At 56.7% G+C, this 25,408-nt stretch overlaps 2 protein-coding genes across 12 annotated transcripts in view; one reads left to right on the top strand and one right to left on the bottom strand.

Moving 5' to 3' along the window:
- Positions 1 to 1,205: 1,205 nt before the first annotated feature.
- Positions 1,206 to 5,876, top strand: LOC120541865 (torsin-1A-like). 2 transcript variants are annotated; one of them, XM_039773789.1, is made up of 5 exons: positions 1,206 to 1,480; positions 3,621 to 3,886; positions 4,420 to 4,595; positions 4,784 to 4,911; positions 5,369 to 5,876. In XM_039773789.1, the coding sequence occupies exons 1-5, from the start codon at positions 1,282 to 1,284 to the stop codon at positions 5,617 to 5,619; spliced, it is 1,020 nt and encodes a 339-aa protein (XP_039629723.1). In that variant the 5' UTR covers positions 1,206 to 1,281; the 3' UTR covers positions 5,620 to 5,876. The 2 variants fall into 2 exon arrangements, with proteins under 2 accessions (XP_039629723.1, XP_039629724.1); XM_039773790.1 differs by lacking the exon at positions 1,206 to 1,480 and adding an exon at positions 1,659 to 2,378.
- A 497-nt stretch (positions 5,877 to 6,373) lies between these two features.
- Positions 6,374 to 25,408, bottom strand: part of LOC120541863 (formin-binding protein 1) — a 33,613-nt gene continuing 14,578 nt past the window's right edge. For 2 of the 10 annotated variants that reach the window (XM_039773778.1, XM_039773785.1), the window contains exons 3-18: positions 22,777 to 22,833; positions 22,555 to 22,702; positions 20,864 to 20,926; positions 20,675 to 20,779; positions 19,754 to 19,768; positions 18,468 to 18,596; positions 18,238 to 18,384; positions 17,025 to 17,219; positions 16,369 to 16,554; positions 13,563 to 13,577; positions 13,409 to 13,444; positions 12,531 to 12,640; positions 12,319 to 12,451; positions 9,009 to 9,133; positions 8,775 to 8,911; positions 6,377 to 8,654 (exon numbers count right to left, since the gene is read on the bottom strand). In XM_039773778.1, coding sequence (XP_039629712.1) covers positions 8,476 to 8,654; positions 8,775 to 8,911; positions 9,009 to 9,133; positions 12,319 to 12,451; positions 12,531 to 12,640; positions 13,409 to 13,444; positions 13,563 to 13,577; positions 16,369 to 16,554; positions 17,025 to 17,219; positions 18,238 to 18,384; positions 18,468 to 18,596; positions 19,754 to 19,768; positions 20,675 to 20,779; positions 20,864 to 20,926; positions 22,555 to 22,702; positions 22,777 to 22,833 — 1,780 coding nt within the window. In that variant the 3' untranslated portion in view covers positions 6,377 to 8,475. Of the gene's footprint in view, positions 8,655 to 8,774; positions 8,912 to 9,008; positions 9,134 to 12,318; positions 12,452 to 12,530; positions 12,641 to 13,408; positions 13,445 to 13,562; positions 13,578 to 16,368; positions 16,555 to 17,024; positions 17,220 to 18,237; positions 18,385 to 18,467; positions 18,597 to 19,753; positions 19,769 to 20,674; positions 20,780 to 20,863; positions 20,927 to 22,554; positions 22,703 to 22,776; positions 22,834 to 25,408 lie in introns of all 10 variants that reach the window. The other 8 variants (XM_039773779.1, XM_039773780.1, XM_039773781.1 and 5 more) reach the window with 8 other exon arrangements.

The following is a 25,408-nucleotide window of genomic DNA, read 5'->3' on the forward strand; positions in this document are numbered from 1 at the left end:
GCAGCTAGAAATGTGCAGCTGTTGCCACCCAAAGCTTTTCATCAGTGATGGACGACAGTAAGACTCTGACCTGGACAAACAAAATCCCACCCTCCATAATTTAGAGTAGTGCTTGTCCAGGCACACCTGCGTGTCCCCAATAACCCCCTGCCACCCACCACCCACTTCAACCTCCTTGGGCATTTGGCCTTCATGTGCAAACTATGAGCCAGTGACACGAGTGGGATGGGCTGTGTACAATCATGCAATACTCTGACAGGACAGCAGGGGGCCTGGTAGATGTGCTGAAAGGTTCGAGACCTCCCATCTGGGCCACCTATTTCGACCCACAGTGCCAGGTGAGGGACCATGCTGCCCTCTCAAGGGAACAGACAGCCCCAGACATTTGATTTGGCTCTTTTGGGCCAGCAGAAGGGCGAGCTCAGTTCAGGAGAGCATTAAATGAGAGCAGGTCTGCCTGCCCCAACCCTGGCAGTGACCGTCGGCAGCATGGGCTTGGGAGGGGGCACCTTATGGCCATAGGCTCATTGACCTGAAAGTGGCACAAGGAAGAGAGGCCAGTGACAAACAAACAACATTAACAATTCGTGTCTTGTATAGCCCAAAGTCACACAAGAAGTGCCACAACAGGCTTTACTGGCCCTGATTTTGGACAGCCCCCCAGCCTTGACCCCCGACGAAGACAAGAAAAAAACTCCCAAAAAATACCCTTGTAGGGGAAAAAAATGGAAGAAATCTTGGGAATTCAGAGAGAGACCCCTTTCCAGGTAGGGTGGGTAATGGGTGTCAAAAAATGGGGTAAATATAGCCTAGAAAACAGAAGGTAGGTGAAGGGGCATCCTTTGGTCAACTGAACAAACCATCATCCTGGATGGACACCCAGAGAGTTTGTACTGATTGGCCGGGGTTCTGTTTATCTGGCACTTAGGTTGCCCCCTCTGCTCATCCCTCTCCATGTTGTGGTTTACATTTTTGCCCACCCATGCGGGGGCTGCCACTGAACATTCGGCCAATATGAGCCTTCCCAAGGGTCTCCACTGACTGCTCCATCTTGCCCTGCCAGCCACCGACGGGGTGCCGTGGAATCCTCGCTAGCCCCGCCCCTTCACTTATTGAGGCTCCTTTCATTCGAAAGGCCGAAACTCCCGACGGACGCTGCTGATTGGCTCGTTCTTTCGCCGTCCCTTGCAGTCACGTGTCTCTTAAAGAATCGATTAGCGGGAAGTCGCGAGGCAGGCGGGCGCCGGTGCGGCATCACTGGGTGAAGTGCGCGCCTTCAGAATGGGGCCGGGGCGCCTTGCCGCCCTCGCCTGGCTCGTCCTCACGACACTGTGCTCGACCGCGGCCATCGAGCCCATCAGCACCAGCATCGCCGTGGGTATGGCGGCGGCGCTCACCGGGCTGCTCGCTGCCTACCCCAACCTGCTTTACTTCTTCCAGGAGTGCTGCCGAGACGAGTGGGTCTCGCTGAACGCCACAGGTAGGATGACGCGGCGCCGGCACGCGGACTTTGTACTGCCGCAAGCCGAAAAGTTGTGTTGGCCATCGGCCTCCTCGGAGGGGAGGGGAATACAGCGCTACGAGCGGATTGGCTGGCCGCACTCGTCAGGGGGCGTCTCTCAATGCGCGGACACCAGGCGAGCAGGCAGGCGTCCGTCCGTCTTTCAGAGTCGCGTGTGTTGTCATCTGGAGCTGCTCAGCCGATGAACGCCGTACGGTGTCAGGGGGTGGCTTTTAGCACTGCCAGCTCACTCAGTGCGGTTTTCAGGACATTCCTGAGTCCCCGAGTGACAACACGCTTCGCTTCAGAATTTTCTGTCCTTTCATTTCGTGAAGATGTGCCGCTATCTCAGCGCCGCTTGTGCCACGACGGGCTCTCCGATTTTCTTTCTTGTCTCTGTTGACTCGACGAGTACTCGGTGGCCGCCTCCACTCGGGACGGTACGGTTCGGTTCGTCGCTTCGCTTCGCTTCGCACGTGAGGACTGCAGAGCCTTCCGGGCTGGGAAAGCTTTAGGCAAACACTTTGGCGACGCTCCCTACGAGGCCGACGTCATAGCTCGCGCCACTTCCGGCTGCTGTTTGCTACTTCCGCGTTCGCTCTGCCGCCCGCGCGCCAGACGACCGAACCGCCCGAACTGTGAGGTGCGCCGACCCGGGAGAAGGCAGGCGCTGGACCTGCCATGAGGCTGAAGGGCGGCATTACCGAAGCCGCCGCGCTGCTCTTTCTGGTCCTGCAGCTTCACGTATCGTACGGATTTGAGCCCATCACCACCACGGTGGTCATCGGAGGCCTTGGGGCTTCGCTGCTCTGGGGGACCGTGCAGAATTACTTCAGGGAGGGCTGCAACGCCAAGTGGATCGAATTCAACGGCACCGGTAAGGCCGCCTCGCGCTGGACTTTGGCCTCTAGTGTCACTGCGTGCTGGCGAACAGGACGCTTTGCGAAGTGCAGAAATCCAAAGGTCGCGCGTGACAGTGGTGTGGCCGCATGTGGCACCTGTGTTTAGGTCCTCCTCCATGCCAGTGCCAAGGGGTCCCGTTCTGTCCAGGTGCGTCACTTAAGTGGCACAGGGGGCGCCCCGCCAGGGCATCTGCCCAGAATCCGTAGGATCTCGTGGGCTTGGTGACGGGGACACAGTTGGCTTTTGGGGTCCTGTGTTTCAGTCACACAGGTAAAGACAGCGAGGCGCCAAGCTGAGAGGCACCACTGACCAAGTCGTGGCCGCTAGAAGTGCTGGTGCCATATGAAGTCTTAGTTTGTGACAGGCCCCTTCAGTTGCCCCTGCGGCCCGTTTACCCGGGTTTCATTGTTTCAGGCGTCACTTTCTAATGGGTTTTTATTGAGCCCCCCCCACCCCCTTAATCGTCTCCACCTGCTGAGATGTGACTCGAGTGTCGTGTCGTCTGCGCTGCTCCTCCGCAGGGCGCTTGTCTCAATAGCGGTGACGTCACGGCTCTCTTAGCAGTCGTTTGCACCCGTGTCTGCGCAATGCTGATCATCAGCATTTGGTCCAATGACAGAAGCAGACTCAGCAGAAAAGGGTGAATTAAGATGGTGATGGGCGAGGAGATGCGGGCATTCAAGGCAATGGCAACACAAACGCTGATGGGCTGCTCGTTTTTGACCAAAAACTGAGGTCAAGTCGAAGAGCTGACGAGAGCTGAAGCTCAGGTTGTCATCGTCACATCACCAGGACACACTGGAAATGTCAGGTGACCGAGAAGCAAAGTGCCGCGGGTGTCATGGTGGAGTTGGCACATGGCACAGCCTGCTCACCCCCTAGTTCTCTCCTGCACAGCCCTGAGGTTTGCCTCCATTGTGGTTTTAATTGCTGACGAAGTCCGTTGTAGGATGGCACCACAGTATTGCTATGGCAGTGACATGCTGGCACTATAAAAGCTGCCATCTCAGTTACCCCATAGCGGCCCCCCGTTTGGTCTTGGTGAAGCTAAGAGGCCCCTCCGTGGTGGTTTTCCTTTACGTCTTCTCCTGTTGTCACTTTTTTCCTGGTCATTGGCTGTTCTTGCCTTTGTGACGTTCGGCCGAGGGAAGGTCCTGGCCAGAGTGACCGTGAATGTGTCCCTCCTGTGTCATCGTTTTCCGGTTTGCTCTTTTAGGACTGAAAGTGGACTTGGAGGAGAAGCTGTTTGGACAGCACTTGGCGAGCCGCGTCATTCTGAAGGCAGTGACGGGATTCCTGAGCCACGAGAACCCCAAGAAGCCCCTAGTCCTGTCTCTGCATGGCTGGTCGGGCACGGGCAAGAACTACGTGAGCCAAATGATCGCCAACAATCTGTACAGGAAGGGCATGAGGAGCGGCTTTGTGCACCAGTTCATCGCCACGGCCCACTTTCCGCACGCTGAGAACGTCGACGTGTACAAGGTGAGGGCCGCCGTGACTTGACTCGAGGGTCCGAGGCGGTGGGACGGGTGTCACTCGGCAGGTTTGTGGTCTTTGCAGTCGTGGTGCCCCCTGTGGTGACTGCGTTTTGGTCCTCCCAGTCAGTTTGTCAGCTGGTCCTTTTATTCTGAATTGTCACATTGCTGTCCTTAAATAGGGAGGCCACTTTAAGGACAGCAAAGTGACAATTCTAAGGGAATAACGAGAAATAATTGCTGGTTTGTCCTGCTCTGAAGTACTTTGGTCATTTTTCCTGTTAATTTGCCTTTTTCCATCGAGTTTGCGCCCCAATTGTATCCTAGCAGAGCAGACGTGTGGGCAAACGAGACTGAGGGGTGAAAGTCCATTTGACTGACTGGCACAGCCCCGGAGAGGCTGTGTATCCCATGGTTATCGGGAGGATGATGAAGATGGTCTCTGTGTAAGACGTGAAGCCCTGGCACTCGCCAGTAACATTTCGTGGCGTCGGACCCTCCGGCAGGCCAGCGCTGAATTCCTCTCGTCGTCTGTTTCAGGAGCAGCTGCAGCAGTGGATCAAGGGCAACGTGAGCAGCTGCCCGCGGTCGCTCTTCATATTTGACGAGATGGACAAGCTGCACCCCGGCCTCATCGATGGCATAAAGCCGTACCTGGACTACTACGAGCACGTGGACGGCGTCTCGTATCGCCAGGCCATCTTCATCTTCCTCAGGTGAGGGCCGCTGCTCTTGTCGTGTGCCACGCCTTACCTCTGATGTGTCCCTTTGGCATTGTGTGTCCTCCTGAGGTGACGTGAGGCCTTTGGGTGCTCCGCCTTGTCTCACCGACGGCTCCATGTGACAGAGTGGCCGGTTGTCCTTCTCCTTCTAAGTGACGTTTTCTGTGCTTTGTCTTTATCAGCAATGCAGGTGGAGAGAAAATCAACAGGGTGGCATTGGACTTCTGGAACGATGGCAGACAGCGTGAGGAGATCCAGCTGAGTGACCTGGAGGCGGCCGTGTCGCTGGACGTCTTCAACAGCAAGCAGAGTAAGGCGCCCACTGCACCCATGCCCACCGACATCATTGATTTTGTCAAAACACACATCTTGTTGACGGTGCCACATTAACAGCTCTGGCACAGCCCTGCAGGTGGGCGCTGCCCCAGGTCTGTCGCCATGGCCTCCATTTTGTATGTGGCCCCGTTTTTATTCGGCTTCTCATCACGATGGCTGGCCCCCCCTAAACCCACCCTCTTGGCACAGTTGCTGTCTGATGTTACGGCACCCTTGTGTGGCAGGAGTGGCGCGGAGTGAGCTTCCCGAGATGGGGACTGCTGAGCTTGGGGTGACATGCCAAGTGTCCATAAAGGCAGACCTTTGAGAATCCTCACCCCGTTTTAGATGCCCACCGTGTGCCCGGTCCTCACCCGAGTCTTGAGGCCGTCATGACGTGTGCCACTGGGCAGATGGTGGCCTGCTTCTGAAACCATGCCCTCTCTTTGCAGGTGGCTTCTGGCACACGAGCATCATCGACAAGAACCTGGTGGATTTCTTCGTGCCGTTCCTGCCCCTCGAGTATAAGCACGTGCAGAAGTGCGTGAGGGAGGAGCTCAAAGTCCGTGGCAAGGCGGTCAACGAGGACACGGTGAGCATGGTGGCCAAGGAGATGACCTACTTCCCCAAACAAGAGCGCGTCTTCTCTGACAAAGGCTGCAAAATTGTGGAGAAGAAGCTGGACTACTATTTGGAGGACTAGCCGGGGGGGCACGGGTGAGGAGGACTAGCCAGGGGGGCACGGGTGAGGAGGATGGGCCCAGGCTGGGCTTACGCTTTGGGGACAGCTGGTGCGCAGCTCGAGTGGACCTTCAGCGGCCCGTTGGCACACACCACGGGGTCGAGGCCACATTGATGGAGGACAAGGTGGGCTCCTTGGTGGCACAGCGTCGAGTCTGCTCGACTGTAAACGGACGCCAGTTTGAAGTATTAAAGTTGGACTTGGTTGGGTAAACACGAGGCAGCAGTGGACGGGTTGTGTGCTTTGTGTCTGACATGTCGGGTGGCATCCTTCCACATTTTCTGCCCTTTCCAGGTCTGCACCCCCTGCTGGAGCTCCTGCCTCACATGGGCCTGGCCGCTGCCAGATTAGCTTAAGTGGCATCCTTCAGGGTGCCCCTGGCCTGCGTTCAGATGGCGCCACCAAGCTGTCTAAAATTACAAGCCTATAGAAGAGTGAGTGGCAGCGTAGCGGAGAGGCAGGTACTGCTGTGGGTCTGCCTTTCTACGCAGGGGAGACGATGCCAGTCTGCGACCTTTTCTCACTTTGGCGGTGCACGTCTCCAATGGCTGCCATTCCTGTAGGGTGCCCACACTTGGTGTCTGATACTATGGCGCCCTCATGTGGTGAGAATGTCTGCATGGCAAGGGAGTCTTGTGCCATCCAAGGGCCTAGACCTAATGTACGCAGGTGTGCGCCGGGTGACATGGCGTCGTAAGGAAAAGACGGGCACGTGTTCTGAAACATTTGATATTTTATTTGCTTTTTTTTGTTTTTCACAAAGCAAAGCATGACGTGCCAAGCAGAGGCTGCCGTAACATTCAGACGGGCGGCGCATTCATGCGAGTCACTCGCTAAGCCACTTGCAACGCACTCGCCCCCCAGCCGCTGCAATGTGAAAGGCACTATATAACATCGGCTGGACCACGGCAGAAGTCCAGCGATGACCCGAGTGCCACCGTTCACACACTCTCCCGTCGTGGGGGGGCCGTGCAGAGGCCCACCTCCCACACTGCCAGTTGGCATGGTTTGCACCTAAGGATGTTGTCCTCTTGCCCTCGCAGAGTCCGTGTCTGCTCCTTGGCTGGACCCCCGAGGGTCTTCCTGCGGCCCTCGCAGTCCCTCCGCGAAGGCCGCTCGCTTGTACTTTCAGGGTGACGACACTTTTCACCTTCACATTTGCGTGACACTGGAGGATGGAAAGGACGGGAGAGGTGCGCCGATGGCAGGAGGAAGATGAGGAAGATGATGATGATGATGGCAACAAACTCCATTTATTTATTCAATCAGCCGGACTTTGAGGTAACAAAACGTGTAACACTGTCGCAGAATAGAAATCTATATATTAGATATTTAAAGAGCTTCTTCAGAGTCTATCGGACCCCCGTGGCATGGGAGAAGGGGGGCAGTGTCCTGCCCGGGGGGATTCTGGGTGACAGCTGTGCTCATGCATAGAAAGTCCAAACAAAGAGACACAACAAGAAAAACGGACAAGCAGCACTCGGGCGGGGAGCCCAGATGGCAGGCGGGTGGCAGAGGAGCCTCCAGTGAAAGTTTGGCACAGGCAAGGTGACAGAGCGGGCACGCAGTAACGACTCGGGGCAGAGGCCGGCCGGGCGGGCAGCAGCAGCACCACCGCCTGCCGGCTCCAGCTAGCGTGGTGTGCCCGCCTGGCAGCAGGGCACAGGGCGGAGCATGAAGCGGCATGCCAGACAAACACTTGACGGACAAGGGAGCACAGGAGGACGAGGGCCGCTGGCTGGGGCTGGCAGGGCGGTTGGGAGCACCGGCTGGTCGCCACCGTCTCCTCTTTCATGATTCTAATCCGACGGGTACGGGCACGGGAGTGTGTGTCCAGGAGCCGCTTGCCCTGGGAGTCCTGTCTCGGCCTCGCCCCATTAGGAATCTGCAATCAGAAAATGACAGAAAACACGAGAGCAAATGTTAGACTGGTGCCAAAGCGCTTGTGCCTACCAAAGGTGGCACCTCCTACAGCTCTGTGCCCCTCGACCCGCCCATTTAGACAAACTCCCCCTGGTGAAACGTGACCCTTGTGGGCACCATAGGTGCTCACCGAGGAATGTAATGCCCACCCGCAGTGCTTTGGGCAGTTCAGTGGGCCCTGAAATGAAAGAAACGGGCACAGGGCACCTGGTGTATACAATAACTTCAAATGCTCCCCTCACCCCATTATTATGGGGTCAGCTGTGATGTGTGTCACTTGGGACAGATGACGACCGAGAGCGTGAGGTCCTGCCCACCCGTGTACAACTCGCTGATATGAAATAGGGGGCATGTCTTTGATGGCCAGGTGGACACGCACAGAACTCCACACTGTGCCCAAGAAATACTAATCACTGTGCCACCCAGCTACAGGCACAGGGAATACAAACACCAGTCAGCTGGCACTCTGCAGCCCCTCGCAGCAGGACGATGCTGAAATGGCCGGGGTTACTGACGGGCACGAGACTCGACTGTGCTTCTGACACTCCGCTTGGAGAAATCAAACCTGGGGGCCCCAAAGGCGCAGCGGCAGCCCCTCGAGATGCGCCGTCTCGCTTGAATACTTGTCAGGGGTGCATTGTGGCGCTTAAGTGAGAAGCAGTGGGCACTGGCACCCTCAGATATGTACGGTGTGTGTGACGCCAGCGAGTGTGCACAGTGTGGTGGCCGTGTCCCCAACCTCTCATCTGGCTGTCCTTGCTGCCCGATGTCATCTGGGAATTACACGGGATGCCCCCCCACGCCACGTCACAACTACGCCCTGGATGACACCAGGCCCCTCTCTGCACATCCCCTGCCACTGCCAAGCAGTGGCACTCGTGACAGGACTTGGGACTAAATGTAAGTCATGGAACCTTTGGCATCTTTGTCCAAACAGACTTCGACGTAAGATGTGGGCACGTAGCCCTCCTCCTCCTCGTTCCTGCGCACGCGGGTCCAGCCGTCTCCTTTGTCTTCTTCGATCACATACAGCACTTCGCCTTCGGTCACCGCGATGGTGCCCTCGTTTTGTCCTGCGAGATGGGGAGAGAGAAGAGGGAGTCATATTGTGCCCGCAGGCCTGGCACACCTGACCTCCTGAGGAGGTTAGCAGATGGCAGGGTGCCACAGGAAGACGTGCGAGTCCAACATACCTTCAAAGGGGTAGAGTGCTTTACATGTGCCAATGGTAGGCAGAGGCTCCTCGTCATCAAACTCGTCATCGAAGTCGGGGACGGGCACCTTGAGCTGCGCTTCTGAGCTTGGGTCCTCTGTGTAGCTGCCATCAGGGCTGTGCCAACAACAAGAAATGCAGAGGGCGATTAGTGCAAACGGGCAGGCTGAATGATGCCAGCCGAAGGGTCAGCCAAAGAGGAGTCGCTCTCTACCTCTCCCGGTCCTGGGCACAGCTGTTGCTCACCGGCGTGCTGTTCTGCCCGTCATACAGACCACTCTGCCGCCGTGGAGGGTCACTCCGTGTTGGCATCCGTCCCTCCACCTCAGCAAGCCAACCCTGCAGAGGGAAAATGGAGAAGGGCTGTTAAGGGGGCTTGGCACAGACTAAGTGGTCCTGCTGGTGGCTTCTCATGGGCATTGCCTGAAGTGCCCATGGTGGTCAAAGGCAAGCGGCCCACCAGTGAAGCCCCCCTGCACCGTTGGCAGTTCTGCCTCTTAAGTATCTGACTGGGCATGCGGTCTTGGTGTTGGCAGTGTGGCCCCCCCGTCATTCAGCACGTAGAGCGGGAAGTCATCAAACCCCCCCCAGTGCACAACGGGCCCCCCGTCCTGTCACACGTCTAACAAAAGGAACGGACAGTGGATGCCACCCGCTCAGTTCTGGACCTCCTCCTTGACTAACCGTGTGTGGCGTCTCTGGCGGTGGGCACGTGTCGGCTGCATTTGGGGTCAAAGTTCAACGGTGGCTGTCCCTTTGGTGTGCCAGCATTGGCCCCGACAGAATGCCAGTCTACAAGCCCGATTCCGAACATAATGACCTGCAAATCCTTTTCAACCGATAATCAACTGAACACACGACGAAGACGACGAGATCTCCAGTGTTAAACTGGGAAACTTTATCGTTGGTTTGCAAATCTTCGCTCATTTTGAATTTGATGCCTGCAACGCGTTCCAAAAAAGCCCCCCACACCGGCGTGCGCACGTTTCTGCTTGGCTTTGCTAACCGGCGGCCCCCCAGCGTCACAGCAGTGCCCCTCTTTCTGTGTGGTCTTCCTTGTTTCACTTTACTGGCTCCGAGTGCCACCGCTGCCAGTGTGTGTGCCCGCACTCGGGGGGACAGCAAGCCGCCAGGGTCACATGAGCTCCACTCACCCGGGTCGCCATCCCACCCGGCAGACCCGCCCCTACAACTGGGACCACTGGACGGACCACTGGCACTCTGCACTCTTTATTGTGCTTATGCTTTATTATTTTTATTATTATTGTTGATTTATCGGAAAAGAAGTTTATGGAGGATTTGCATATTGAATCTCATTACGAGACGATCAACGGAAGTTGTGGCGTATTTACTGACTGGCACCCGAGTCCATTTGGATGCCCGTGAGCTGTTGGCGACCGTGCGGCTGCTTTAGTTACGATGGACTCTGAGAGGCTGGTACATGAAGCGGCCATTTTAAGGTGACGCTTTGGTGACAAAGTCGCCATTTGGGCCCCGATATGGTGACTCGCACCTCTCGTCAGCTTCAGGCGCCGTGTGGCTTTCTGAACTCGGACTTTGGCGTGTCCTTCTGCCAGGCGCCGCCGAACGGCCTCCACTGCGCAGCTCGTCGTCTTCTCGCAGACCGCCGGACTGCGTCTTCACAGGGGCGGCTGGCGTGTGTGACTTATGGAGACCCCTGGTGACGAGCTGTGGAGGTGCCCCCTCGCTCCATGTGTCTGTTCCTCCGTGTTCTGCTTGAACGTCTCGACCCACTGGGTCATTTGAAACGTTTCCATGATGCCCCCTTCTGGGTGGTCCTGCTGCTCTCCCCCCTTCCTTCTCTAGCGCCAATATGGAGATGAGCCCATACAGCTCGGGCACAACCTCCCTTGACCTGTGTGCCAGCAGGGCGCTATATAGCCTGACGGCCTTCTTAATGGCTTCTGTGCACTGCCTGGAGGTCAACACTGCTGGTCCACCATGACTGCAAGGTCAGACGTCTAAGCGGGTCCCTCTGGTCTCCATTGTCTGCCCCTCTTATCACGCACCTTGTGACGGTCCCCATCCATTCCATTCGCCTTCCCATGATGCATGTCTCTGGTCACCTTTCCTTTGGACAGTCACATGACGTCCTGAGCACCTTCCTCTGCGTCCAGTGATTTGTCTGTTTATCTGTAAACCCCACCCAGGGTTCCACTGGGCGCCCACCCTGACCCCCTGTGCCCTACACTTCTTTACTAGCCAGTCGCCCATCGTCTCTTTGCTGCTCTCCTACCGTCCCGTCGAACCGCCGAGTTTAAACCGAACGCCGCTGTCCGTTCGGGCCGTCAGCCCCCTGGGACTAAGTGACCTCTTCGTCCGCCACGTCCCACTTGTCTTCCTCGGCCTGTCTCTCCAGTTCCACAGTCGGCCACATTGGCTTCTCAGCTCAGCTACCTGTCACCGTCACCGCCTGGCACATTGCTGGTCAAAGTGACAACGTGCTTGACAATAAAGTGAAAGCCAAAGCGAGTTTGTGGCCGCCTGAACCAGAGGCCAAGGTCCACCAGATGAGGACCCCTGGAGGTGGCAGGAGGACACGTCTCCATGCCAGACCATCCAGCTGGTATGTGTGCGGACCACCGTGGCTTTGAACCCTACTGGGCTCTCCATGTTCTCCCCATTTCCGTGTGGGTGTGCCCGCTCAGTGGTGCCAGGATAGGCTCAGGACCCCGCTGAGGCCCTCAATTCGATTAAGAGGGTCTGAACCTGAGCCGAGTGCGTGGCAAGGCGAAGAATCCGGCCAGGACAGCGAGCCACAAGTCGACATAGACAAGAGGGTGACGGGCGGTGAAATGGGGGGGGCGCCAGGGCTGGCAGTTTGTCGATGGCCCTGTGGGTTAGGGTTTGTCAGGTTGTCAGCGAGAGGCCTGGTGCCATCCAGGGCGTAGTTGTGACGTGGCGTGGGGGGCCATCCCGTGTAATTCCCAGATGACATCGAGCAGTCAGGACTTTTGGGGTACGGATTCCCAGTGGCGCTCGCTCTCTCCTGAGTGCCAGGGCCGTCTCTGCCCGCCGTATTCCTCGCCCCGTTTCTGTGCTTTGAAGGGTCTTCTCTTTTCATTATTTTAGAAAAGGAAGAGATCTGCCCCAACGCTGACGGTCCCATCCCAAGTGTGTCAGCTCGGAGCCCCCCGGGGGGTCTTCTGCAGGCCTCGCGCTTTCATCTGTTTCTCTGGCTCTGCTGCTCACATCTACCTTAACGCTAAGCTGGCATCGTTCACGGGCGCAGTACTCGGAGAACGCACAGGAGGGCGCTACACGACTAATGTCACACCCCCGACCACCCTAAACTGACACACCAAGATGTGGGGCTTTGTGAAGACCACTCTGACTCGAGTTCTTCAAAGGGGTCACGGGAGTCAAAAATGACGCCAAGGAGGAGCGCCATGACTGGCATCAGGTTGGCATGGCCCAGGTAAAGCCACATTACGTTTGAATCCTCACTTGCAGCATTGGAGAAGTGGTGCCCCCCCCCTCCTTTCAGTGGGACCCTCACTCACTTCAAACTTCTGAGCCTCGAAGCGCAGCTTCTCAATCCGCTGTGAAATGTCAGCCAGCTGGGGGTCTACACTGCTGGGGTCTCCCATCTGGGGGTTCTTGATGTAAACGTCTCTCATCTTTGTCAAGGCGTCCCTAAAGAGACAAAAGCAGAACTTGAGGCGATGCCCCCCAGCCGTGCCAGTGTCCTCGCCTGCAGCCCCCCGAAGCCCACCTCTGGTCCAGCTCCTTCTGGATCTCCTTGGTGAAGTCGTCAATCTTCTGCTGCAGCTTCTTCCTCCTTTGCTCGGGCGGCAGGTGACTGAAGTCTTCAGGCCCCGAACCCTGCAGGACAGAACAGTGAGCAGTGAGTTGGCACCTCCTGCGGGCACCGCACAAGCAGTCAAGCTGCTGCCATGCAGAGTGGCAAGTCCCTGCGAGGTGCCGACCTTTACTTTTAAATGACCCCCACTTGATGCCTTGCGCTTGGCTACCTGCCTTCTCGGCATCTCTGTGGTTCTCCTGATGGTGACCTTGGCATCACCCACTGCTGTCTACCACTATCATCTCTCTCACGCCACACCTGAGGGCTCCTCTGCCCTCCCTCCTGGCGCAGTGGTCTGCAGGTCACCATGAGCGCCGACTGACAGCCGTGGCACATTCCATGTGACAAGTACAAATTAGTACCAGGGTTATCATTCGAGTTAGGATCGGATTAGTCTCGGCGGTGCCCTCAGGTAACAGGGGGTGGCACACCAACAAATCACGGGAGCTCACGGTCAACCACACAGTTAGGGTGGAGGCGAGGCCTTGTCGTCAGAGTTAAGAGAAAGCGCCCGCCGCCACTTAAGGGCATCTTCACTGTGGCGCATCAGCAGGGCAGCGGCTGCACCCCCTACTGAGTGGCAGGTGTCTGCCATGTGACAGCCAGTCATGGCCAAACGTTGAGCTTGGGGTGGGGAGGAGGAGGAGGAGGAGGAGGAGGTGGCAAGCCTTTACTTCATCTTAACTTGACCCAAAGCCTCGCAGGGGTGCACCTGTGCCCCTAATCCCCGTGCCACCCCACCCATGTGAGAGAAAACCAAAAGGCAAAGATGAGATAACGCTGATCACCTCCATGAGAGTCCGCACCTGAGCATTCAACGTAATCTGACAGGACAGAGACGCAGGGCACAAAAAAACAAGCAGAGAGACAAGAGGTTGGCACACGGAGTTCTCTGGACATTCCAATGAAAGTTTAAGACGGGCATGCGGCACTCATGCTTACCAGCTTGAGAGAAAGCTTCACGTACAACCGGAAGGAGCGAAGGAGGGAGAGAGAGAGACAAGAAAAACAGAAGCATGTCAGCATCAGCTGTTGGCACCCATCAACACCCTACCACCCACCCCGATGCCCCTCAGCAGTTTGGCTAATCACACCACAGACACTGAACAGTGACGAGGCACCGCCAGGCAAGGGATCTCCTGGCACTGGCACAGCTCCCCCAAAAGCAACACACATAGTTCCCCGGACACAGTGGCACAGTGAGAGGATGAAGGCGCTCACTTTGCATGAGTACCCCGCACTGGCATCTCCCTGGCACACCATCCCTTTAGGTGTCTCCGCCAGGCGAAGGAGATCCACTGCGGCAGACAGGCAAAGTGAAAAGCGGGCCTGCTGAAGTCATGGGGTCTTCAAGTCAGCAGGCTCACTTGCCCAGCGTGACACGTGACACACACACACGCATGAAGGCACAGCCTACTCTACCCTGAAGCTGCAGTGACGCATGAGGGGGGACATGACAGGGCCACTGCTGGGCTCACAGGCACTCAGCCCATGGCCAGGCTGCACTCTACAGCTGGCACACCCCCAGACCAATCCCACCAGCTGGCAATGGGCTCAGCGCCTGTGCCCCCGACATAACTACACGTGGACTTACGACGTAGCGCCTGGCCTCGTAGGCGTGGGTGGGCCTGCCCAGCGTCCTCTTCATGAGCTCTTTTTGAAAGCAGTAAGAGCGCTGCTGCTGCGGCCAGGGTGGGAGAGAGCACAGAGCGGGTTAATGGAGGCAGGAGGTGTGCCGGTGGGGGGGACGACCCGGGACCACCGGCTCTCTCAGCAGGACAGGTGAGATCAAACGATGGGGTCCAGGGCTGCTGCTCTCAAAGAGACCGCAGGTGGCCGTGACAACAGGAACCCAGAGTCCTGTGTGACAGGTGTGGTGGCCGATGATGGACGGCGGCTCTCCCTCCCTTCCTTCCTTCCTTCCTTCCTACCTTGAACTCCCTCTTACTACACAGAGAGGCCCGTGAGGAAATCCGAGTCTCCTCTGGTGGGCACGGGTGCCACCGCCTGTGTTCAGGGCACGGTTTACTTGCCTTTCCTTTTCATGCTTCAACTCAAACAAACCGCAGTAATGTCTTCTGCCCAGGAGGTGGCACTCTGCCTTCCCAGGTTGACGGGTCATTGAACAAAGCCCACCAAGGCAAAGGCTTATGGCTGAGAGCGGGTCAAAGAGCTCGCCAGCAGGCATAGTTCTGTGCCCAGTGATGAGCATGGCACCTCTGGACTTTAGACAGGCAGCAGTGGAGCAATGCATGCCAGGCCGTGCCACACAGTGCTGAAAATGGCATCAGACAACTGTGAGGGCATATAGAGGTGGCACAGCCGCAGAGGTGCATTCTGTATGCAGTTGGCACGTAGGAGTGGGCTGCCCTGCAGGCTGAGCCCAGTCAAGATTTCGCGGATGTGCCAGCTTAAAGCAAGAATGAGGCACAGTGGAGGTTTGAGCAAAAGCCAGACAGATGTGCCAACGAGGAGACTGCTGACCACTTACTGACCCCTGAAACCACCTGAAAAACAAAACCACATTGAAACAAAGACACAGAAATGCATTCCCAAAAAAGACGAGGAAGAGGCCAGGCACACCACAACACGGATAGGGCACACCTGGGCATCGCGCCAGCTTTCACCCTTCCTACATGTCCTGTAAGCACGAGTGACACCGACTCTGCTCGTTAAGGACATTCCTGATAATGTCACTTGTATGTCGTCGTCACCGCCGAACACCAAAGCTGCGCTCACCTGCTGCGGGGGTCTACACAGTGGACCTGCTGGCACACCACAACATGGAGAGGGCACACCTGGGCATCGCGCCAGCTTTCACCCTTCCTACATGTCCTGTAAGCACGAGTGACACCGACTCTGCTCATTAAGGACATTCCTGATAATGTCACTTGTATGTCGTTGTCACCGCCGAACACCAAAGCTGTGCTCACCTGCTGCGGGGGTCTACACTGTGGACCTGCTGACATTTTGGGAGCAAAGCAGCTGAGGCTGCGGGATTTGCTGACATCTCTGGTAGCACAGTGGCCCGGTGGCGCGGGCTGCTGCCCCACTGATCCTCTGGTTTCTCCTCCCACGTCCCTAAAGTCATGCGTGTCTGAGGTGGGCCCTGTGTGGGTGGGCTGGTGCCCCTCTTTAGGGCTCTTTCCTGCCTGGTGCCCAGTGCTGCCCACGACTTTGGCATAGTGGGTAGGTCAATTTTTTTTTTTTGGAAAGTAAAACGAACAGGAAAGCAGCTGGCACTGGCAGGAGTGCCACCCCAAATGCAAAATGTCCCCAAAATGCCATTCTTGGTTGTTTACATTTATATAACAAAAAACCAATGCTAGGTCAATGTGACGGCAAAACTGGCAGAGGCTGGGGGACAAAGCTGCACTGCGGACCACCTCTTAGAATGACAGCCGTATGAAATTTTCCACAATGTGAACGCAGATGCTGGTGCAGTCCTGAAAGCGCCCTGCAGCGGGCACTGCCCTCACAGTGTTGGGGATGTCACGTCCATTCCCACCCACTGCCCTGCAAACCCGGTCCCACCAGGGGCGTCCAGTTTGTGTCCCAGTCGGTGGCACTGTGAGGGCACACGATGCCCATCTGCTGCTTCTCAGCCTGTCCAGCGTCAGCCCCCCAAAGGTTTCCCCTTTGCTGAAATTAGACAAGTCCTGGCCCTACTGCTGGACGGACATCAGACGGGCGGGCGGGCGGACAGACAGACAGACAGACAGACAGACAGACGGGCAGCAGCACTTACCCCTCGCTTGAGGCTCCGGAAGCAGTGCATTTTGGGTTTGGACGTCATGAACTCGTTGAGCCGATGGGACAGGGGCTCCTTTTGCTGCTTGGGAGACTGGGGACCGTTGGGAACAGCAGAAGGTGAGGCAGAGGCTGGGGGAGGAGGTGGGGGTGGCTGATGGGGGGACGTTAGGAGGGACATGAGCTACCAGTTAGGAATGGGAGAGCATCAGAAGGAGGAACAAAAAGAAAAGAAAGAAACAAAGGATAAAAGAAAAGACAAACGAGAACATAAGGCTCAAAAATGACTGAGGCAGCAGCAACAACACAACATCAAAGCAACAGCTGGGGCCTGGCATCGCAAAGGGGCACCCAGGCAGGCCAGCGCCAAAATGGGAAGGAAAGAAAGCAGAATTGTGTCAGAGTGCAGCATGCGGGGCCGCCAGGCAGGGGGCAGCACTTGGACATCCACCAATAAAGTCTGTTCAAATCCCGGGCCTACCACGCCCCGCATCACCGGCTGGCACCCCACATGCATCGCCCGCGCTTTCATCTCCAACCCCACCCGGTGCAATTAGAGAAGCTGGATGCCAAGTCGAGTGGAGAGAGTGTGTGAGAGGAGCGAGTGGAGGGGGTGACATGGAGCGCCGCGCCCCCCTGCTCCCCGGGCACTACCTTGTTCTTCTTGATGAAGGGCCACAGTTTGCCTTTGCCTTTGCCACTGCTCTTCTCCGGCTTGCCCTCTCCTTTCGAGTTGGACAGGCTGCTCTCGGAGACGGTGCGCTTCATCGCCTGGCTGTAATCTTCAAACTCCACGTCTCCCGGGGGCTCGAAGCCCGACTTGTAGGCTTCTATCACCAGCTGCGAGTCCTGTGGGTCAGGGGAGACAATGAGACAGGCGGGCACCTCTTCACTTTGACGACATCAGAAGCTGAGAATTGGCATCTACCTAACCGGAGATCAGCAGGGAGGTGCCAGTCTACCCAGCGCACCCATCTGCCATTCTGTGACACGTGAGAACAAACGGGCAGCGAAATGAACCTGAGAATCGCCACACGTGAAAAACTGGGCAGCTTGCAAGGAGATAAACCTCCAAATATGGATCAGCAGAGAATCGCAGCCTCGCCCACTGGCAAAGAGGTGCTCCAGATACTCCTTACCCACAGCTGGCATGTCTCTGTCCCAGGCCATCTGTCACTTTAGAGAGCTGGTTTACGTCAATGCTCCTCCCAGAATGCCGTTCACTGGTTAGTGCCAGCTGGTCATGGCACCCTGTGAGTTCTAACTCGAGGGCTGGTGACATCACTGACGGGATACCATGACACAGGCAGACCGGTGAAGCGCGGCACAGGGACATTTCTTGGAAGAGGAAGCGGGTACTGCGGGCACTGAGCGTGCTTACAAATGAGCAGAAGCTGCGAAACGTCAAACATGCCAAAGTGACACGGCGCTCACCCCAAAGAAGGGAAAAGAAGGAAGTGGGCACTGGCACTGACACTAAGCAGCACGATGATGACGCCCATGTCAGAATGCCAAGAAAGGGAGGAAAAAAGAGTGGCCGTCTGGGTAATGCCACAGCATTAGAGCCAACAAGCGGCTGTGCTGATCGGTGCCCGGGGTTAGGGGGGCACAGGCCCCTTTAGAAAATGTCCAGGCCTGGACCCCTCCGGTTTGGACCAGACAGGGTTGGGCAGCACTGTGGCACACTGGTTAGGGCCACCGCCTCTCAAGGTCCCTTCAGTCAGCGGCATTATGGGAATGAAGTCAAAAAACACCTTGCAGAGTATAATCCAGAACGCTACCCGCCACCTAAGGACCACCAGCCCGGGCTTCCTGCCACACCTCTGCGTCATCCTCATCATCGCCAGGCGCTGGCACAGATACTCACACTCTTTGGCTCGATGGACTCTGCTGCCTTCGTGATTTCATCAAGACATTTGCCCACAATGGGGACGACCTGGCGGTCAACTTCAGCGAATGTCTTCATGGAGTCGCCCAGCCTCAGGATCCGCCGCTCCTCCATATCTTGGATGCCCTGCCGGGGTAGACAGAAGGTGGTAAGGATTGGGGGTCCGGCCGAGCAGCTGCCCTGGCAGCCAGGACCCTCTCGGCTCCCACCTGGAAGATGTGCGGGATGAGGGTGTAATAATGCTCGTTCTGCTCCTGGTTGAACTTCTGCAGGCACGCCGAGTAGTCCGCTTTGCTGTCCGCGGCCATCTGATGCCGCAGCTGGGCCTGCTGCCGTGCCTGGGGAGGACAGAGAGAGACGAGACACTGAGACGGGCCCTCGACGGCGTGCAATGCCAGCTGCAGCCACAAGGAGGCAGGCCTTTTCATGTCTGACATGGCTGCAGTCCATCTAAATCATCAGCGAGTAAGTCAGAGAATCCGAGGCGTCACTCGTGCGGGCACAAGAAGAACGTCCCTGTTGTGAAAGCCCTCTAACGCAGCCAGCGCCCCCTAGTGACTGTGCACAACATTGCACTAGCTATGCGTCACCGTGTATGGCCGTGAGGTCGGCCCATTAGTGCGGGATGGCGAAGCCACTCGCGTCAGCACAGGTGACGCCCCCCGGGGCAGACAGCAACACCACACGGACATGCCGCAGCTTTGGGCCTCTGGGCTCACCCACTGGCACAGTACGTGCATCCCACTGCCATTCCGTGAAACATGGAAACAAACAAGGGCAGCGGCGCTGATGGCATGCAGAACACTAAGACACAGAACACAGAAACTATGGCAGCCTGAGAGTGTGGGCCTCGGACCCCTGGCGCTACGCTGAGCAGCAGCAGCAGCAAGAAGGGGAACTTCACCTGACGCCGTGGTGGGCACCCAGTGGAATGACAGTCAGTGTTGTTAAAGTGGACTTTACCTGTGCGGTGCCCAAGACCAAGCTGGCACCGAGGGCTCATGGGGTCTCCCAATGACAAGGCTATGGCTCTGTTGGTGGGCTGTAATGAGAAACCTTCCCTCCGCTTCCTGGTGCACAAGACGCGAGACCCACTGGGTCACGCCAACTAACGCTAACTGAGAGGTGAGACGTCCAGGTGAAAGCGAGGGTCCAGGTGTGTGCTTGTTGCTGCTGCCCTGGCCCACCCCTTTGGGCACACTGCGCCCATGCCCGCGCTCTTCTCTGGCTTATTCTTTTATCAAAGTTTCTGGAAGCTGCCAGCCTAACACTGGGCGGCTGAATGGAGCACAGGGCAGTGCCATGGAAACAAGTGCCCACCGGCCAGCAGCCTGAAGGAATGAATTCTTGCTTTGCACCCATCTGCGTGCTTCAGCTTTCCTGCCTAGGTGGCCATCTGACGCTCTCCTGGCACAGAGCAGTGTTGGCAGTCATGATGTGTGATGTGAGGACAGAGGGACAAGCAGACCGGGTTGGGCGTACAGGTAGCACCTACCTTTGAGAAGGCTCGCTTCAAGGCGGGCAGAGAAACAAATAAGGCAGTTAGCCAGGGCACACAAGCTGAAACAAACGTCAAGAAAATCAGTAACCGGGACAACAATTCACCCGTGGGCCCTGAGACAGGCAGACACACGTGAGAGGAGCCCTGGCAGGCGGGCGCTCGGGGGGCTTCGCAGAGCTCGGTGCCCCCACAGGGAGGGATCTCCGGCAGTGTGCCACACCCCTGCAAGCACCAGCAGACTTGTCAAGACTCGACACTTAGGCACCCTGCCAGCTTTAACCTCGCAGTGCCTTACTGTGGCGAGACATGGTGTACAGTGTACCAGGGCAGTCACTGACAGGTGCCACCCTAAACTGGAGCCTCCTCCACTAAGCCAGGCCAAACGAGGTAACCGCTGCTGCGATGCCAGCGAAGTTCAAGAGTTTGGCAGGGAGCTGGCTGGGCACGGCACTGGAACTTTTGTACTTACGCTGGCAAGTGGTGCTGCCCGTCGCTGTGTCCAACATGGCAAACCTACCAGATGTCCAAAGACTGAACTGAAGACATCGGAAGGTGGCCGTCCTCCCTTCCCGCCCCGGAACCAGGAAGCCACTGCCATGCCCAGGCAATCTAAGGAGACTCCATAAACAACCACTGCCCGCTCTGGGAGTCCTTGTGCCCAGTCCAGCTGAGCGATGCCAAGCCAAGCCCACTAAGGATGAGAACGTGACACGTGTGCACCGCTACTCTTGCTCATCTCTAAATGTCCCCAGTTCTGGCTGTCAATTGTTTGGCACTTAGTTCTGCTACGCTGATGCTTGGGCAAAGTGCCCACACTGAAGGTGGCAACCCTGAGATGTGCCTGCAGTGCTCTCAAAGTGTCAAAAAAGCCAATCCCAACGCCATCCCAGAGAGAACGCTTTCCCACTGGCTCACCTTTTCCACATCTGCTTTCGTCACGTTGATGTCGTTGTCCATCTTCTCGAAGTACTGCTGTGCCCGGTCGGCCTCTTTGCAGTCTCGCTCAAACCTCCTCTTGCACTGCAAAGGGAAGCAGTAGGTGAACGAGAGACGCAGGTGGGCATCTCACCTGAATGAACAGCCCGGCCCCTGGGAGCCACTCACCGCCTCCAGCTGCTTCCATGAGTTCTCAATGTGTTGCTGCGCCCTGCGCCCATCGTGGAAGTGCTAGGGGGACAAAAAGGACAATCAGAGAACCCACCACACTCCCTGGTTGCAGAACAAGCCAGTGGCGCCCACTCTTAGGTAGCTTTGGCGTGCCCAAATCAGGGCTTCATGCCCACCCCCAAGGTCTACTGCTCCGTCAGTTCAAATGGGCAGTCAGTCGTGCCACCTGTGCTTCATCCCAAGAACGTCGACGACTACGCTCCCCAAGTATGGCGTTGGACCACCTGCATGCCCCGTGCCTGCCTTACACGGGTCGCTCCTGCGGGCCCTCGTGGTGTGCCACTTTGGTTTATTCCTGCTGTCCTCGGATCTTCAACCCAAGGGGGGATGGCCCAGGTGCAAGAAGATGGGCACAACCTGCCAATTCTGAACATCTTGGCACATCACAGAGTTCTTGGCAGCTTTAAATCGTTTTGGTGTCAAGTGGCACACCAGAGCACGCGTCTGATCCCTCAGTCCTCAGTGGTCCTCATCACTGTGCCCGTTTAAGTGCAATCACATGTCAAGACAACCAGTTAATGCCAACGGTGTAAACTACAGAGCCCTGGCAAAGGCCTTCTTTGTGGCCCGCACAATGAGCGTGGTCTCGTTGGTAGCTGTCTGAGTGGTGAATGTGGGCACGTCAGTCAGATTACAAGATGGGCTCTGTAGGGACACGGGGGTCTGGACACACTGCCAAGGCTCTCTAGAATGGCCAGCCACATCATCGTCATCATCAGAGCTTCCCTCCGTGCCCCATGACCCCACGCCACAAGGCATGGCAAAGCCAATTTGATGTGAGCCTGAGACTGGAGAACAGCAACGTGACCGCAGGTGACATCTGAATGTGGGCATCCCCCCCGCCCCCACTCTAAGAGCGTTTGAATGTCAGTGACAGTGACGGCTCCATGCCACCAACGTGGCAGTCGGGGCTGCAAGGCCTTATAAAGCACATTATGAGGAAAGGCACCCTGCGCAAAAAGGACCACCTGCTGAGCGTGAGAGCAGCCACTGGGTGACAAAGTCACAGAGCGCGTCACCACCCAGCCACGAGTCACATGACGCTTGTTATTTGCAGGACCAGCTCTTTCCATGCTGGCCTTGGTACGGAGGACAGTGGCACTTGGACACTTTCAAAGGGTCAATGACGTGTCGTCCACAGAGTGGCTTTTCAAAGAGACACCACAGCGGCCAAGTGTCCCGAGCGAATGATGAGCCCACGTGACACGCAGAGCAAAATCCTAAGGGTGGGCTGAACTGCGCCCCGCCTGTGTTCCGAGGATGAAGCAGCACAGTAGTCATCATCAGCAGTGCCTGGTCCTGCGCCCCCTTTGGGTCCATTTTACCGTCTTCTTCTGTCTTCCTCGTGACCTCTGACCCTCCCAGCCACCCTCTGCCAGCTTTCTTATTTTCTCTGCGCCATCTTTCTCTCCGTGGCACCCCATATTCTCATCTCTGCTCAGTGTTCTGCCTTTATTGGTCATGCCCCTTAACACACGGCTTTCGTAAACGCTACCCTTCGATGCCAGGCAGGCTCCTTTAGAAGTCAGAGCGAGGGAATTCAGGAAGCAGAAGACAGACCACCTAGGAGAGGGCTCAAGACACAAACACCGTGCCAAGCTGGCACCTGTAAAGACGTCCTTACTTACGGATTTGCGCTCCTGCTTGAGCTCCTGCGTGTACCGTGCCAGTTCACTCACGATCTGCGAGGTCAAATTCTCTGCGATGACCTCGTGCTGCCCAGCGTAGTCATTGAGCTCGTTGAGTGTTGCCAGGAAGGCTCGACATGAGGAGTACCTGAAGGGCAGAAGAGATGTCAGCTTGGCACAATGTCACAGACGACTTGCCACCCCTTCTTGGTGCCCCCTTACTTGTGCTCCTCTTCCTCCCTGGAGTTTTTCTTCGGCTGGTACTTCTTGGACAGGTTTCTGTGGGCAGGAAAAGACAAGGCCTTGTTAAAGGGGCACACAGCTCCTCCCTGTCAGTTGGGCAGTCGGGCACTCGATGAGATGGCAGAACACTGGAGGAGGCCACTATATGCCAATCACCTGGACTGGACCTCCACAGACCCAAAATTAAAGCACAAGAAAGTAGTAGGTCACTGTGCCACCTAATCTGTGCCATCGCTGCCAGCGGTTTACCAGACAAGGCACCATCTGTGGCAAAACAGGGGAATAAGCAGAGCTTTGGAGTTAAGCCCAAATAACGAGAGAAAATTCTTTAATCCTCGATGGAAATCCACCTCTAAAACGCAGCTGAGCCGTGACAGGCTGCCCTCTGCCACAAAGGGGGCAGGGGGCACAGAAAACTAGTGAGCATTTCAGACTGGCAGGATTGTACAACTCGTGGGCACTATATACCACATTGGCACTCCTCAGGGAGGGCACGGCTAAGAAAGCGTATGGACAAACCCCCTATAACTGTGAAGACAGATTCACAGACCCCCACAGGTGGCACTTCAGCCCAATGCCCATGAATAGGGTGGGCAGCAGTGCACTGGGCTGACCTCAGGGTGTGTTTAGATGACCGTCATGATATTCATTTTAGCATGTTCACTGCACCTTTGGGGGGGCTCTGCACATCTCCCACCCGGCTGACCCCGGACCAGCGGCCCATCTTGGATTGCAGGCTTATTTCTTTGCTCCATTTGTGTCTGGGGGTCTCACAGCCTGCTTCCTTACCTCTGACCAGATGGACTTTTAAAAGGTGCCAACAGGCATCGAATGAACCCGAGTGGCCCGGTCACTTCATTTACTTTTTGGAAGTCACGAGAGACCCTGAAGTTCAACTTGGCACATCATTTCCACATTTCTGTGGTCACACAAAACGCGGGTGACCTTCTGCTTCCAGTTTCACCTCAGCAGTTCCTCTTCCACACCCGGTCACCGGCCGGCCTCCCAGACTGTCTGCGCCCAACTGAGACTCGAGCCGACGGCCCCGGGCTTACATTCAGAAATGTCCCGCGCGGCCCACCGGGAACGTCCATGGGGGGCTCGTCACGTTCAGGTCGGCTCATTGGGACATTCGGGTCTCCTCAACAGAAGGAAATACCCTAACGTTTAGCCCTTCACTCCCGTCTGACAAGTGCCAGGCTATTCTGGGCACTGCAAGAGCCTGAGAGGACACTGTGAAACAAATGAAGCGTTTGCGGTGCCACCTCAGCTCTCGAAAGCGAGTTGCGCTGGCACGGATCAAGCACGTGTCATAAGTAACGGTGGGCCTGCTGTCTTGAATGGAGGGGATGAGACACACACGGGCAGGCCAGACAGGCGACAACAGGAAGTACCAGCCGATGAACAAAGAAAGCCCACCCAACAGGAACAGGAGGGGGTCTAATGCCAGGGTGGCCCTCCAGGTCGTCTCACCGAAGCCCAATGAGATTTCATTGTAGCCATTTATCAGCATGGACTCTGCTGTGAGTGTGCTGCCATCTCTTATAGAATCATGATGGTGCGGTGCCACCAATCACCAGACCAGCTGTGCCAACGATAAAAAGTGAGCCACGACGACGACGAGAGACAGGGAGTGACACATCGTCACACCTGAACCAAAGTGCCAGCCATGGGAAAAACTGTGTTGAGAGCGGCCCACCACTGCCAACAGATCATGAAAAGGCTGCAGCGGGACCACCTAACACATCAATGGTGCTTTTCTCGGATAAGGAGAGCCACTGCGAGGGCATCACCAGTCACGGCACTCGACCCTTCTGGAGTCGCGGCCCCCCGCGCATTTCAAGGGGCAGTGGAGAGAAGGAAGAAACGGTCATCGAAAGGACCACCACTGTGACACGCGCCAGCACGCCGCTCGGGACCCTTCCTCACCCACGGCTACTTCAGAGCGGCCCTCGTCACGTGGGGACCCCTCACCATTTGGGACTTCCAAGGATCTCGTCTACTTGTCACTCTCTGCACTTACCGTGGTGTCACCTCGGAGCGATGCTTGTGACTCGGACACATCGGGGGGCCACTGCACACATTAACATCTGCATTGGTGTTTGTGTCTCCGTGTGTGTGTGTTTATAAATGTGTGTGCGTGTGTTTGCGTTGGGTGTGTCCCTCGCTGTCACCCAAGCCTGAGTGTGGTTGTGACAAGAAGACTACAGAAGTGGGGACTCCTTGCTGACCACAGACGCCCTGCTTGCGTTTTGGCGGGACGAGTAAGAATGAATTTCACTCCTTCTTCTTCTTCTTCATCTTCTTCATCTTCGTCTTCGTCTCCTGCACTTCTGCGTGCCCCTGATGGACCTTCTGCACTTCCTCCTGCCCGCTCAGACCCTCACTTTCTCTTCCTCGTGTCCATCGCTCTCTCCTGCCCACGTACCCCACGTCCCTCCTCGTCACGTGTCCAGCCCACCTCAGTCTCCTTCCCTGAGCTCTCTCTCACTTTGGCGGTACCCAGGGCCATCTTAAGGTAGTGCATCAGAAACACTGTGGGCCCCCGGGCAGTGCCCATACGTGAAGGTGGCCCTGCTGGCATCTCTTTTCCGATTCTCTCCTTCTTTCT

Source organism: Polypterus senegalus, chromosome 13, assembly GCF_016835505.1.
Source record: "Polypterus senegalus isolate Bchr_013 chromosome 13, ASM1683550v1, whole genome shotgun sequence".
Lineage (NCBI taxonomy): Eukaryota > Metazoa > Chordata > Cladistia > Polypteriformes > Polypteridae > Polypterus > Polypterus senegalus.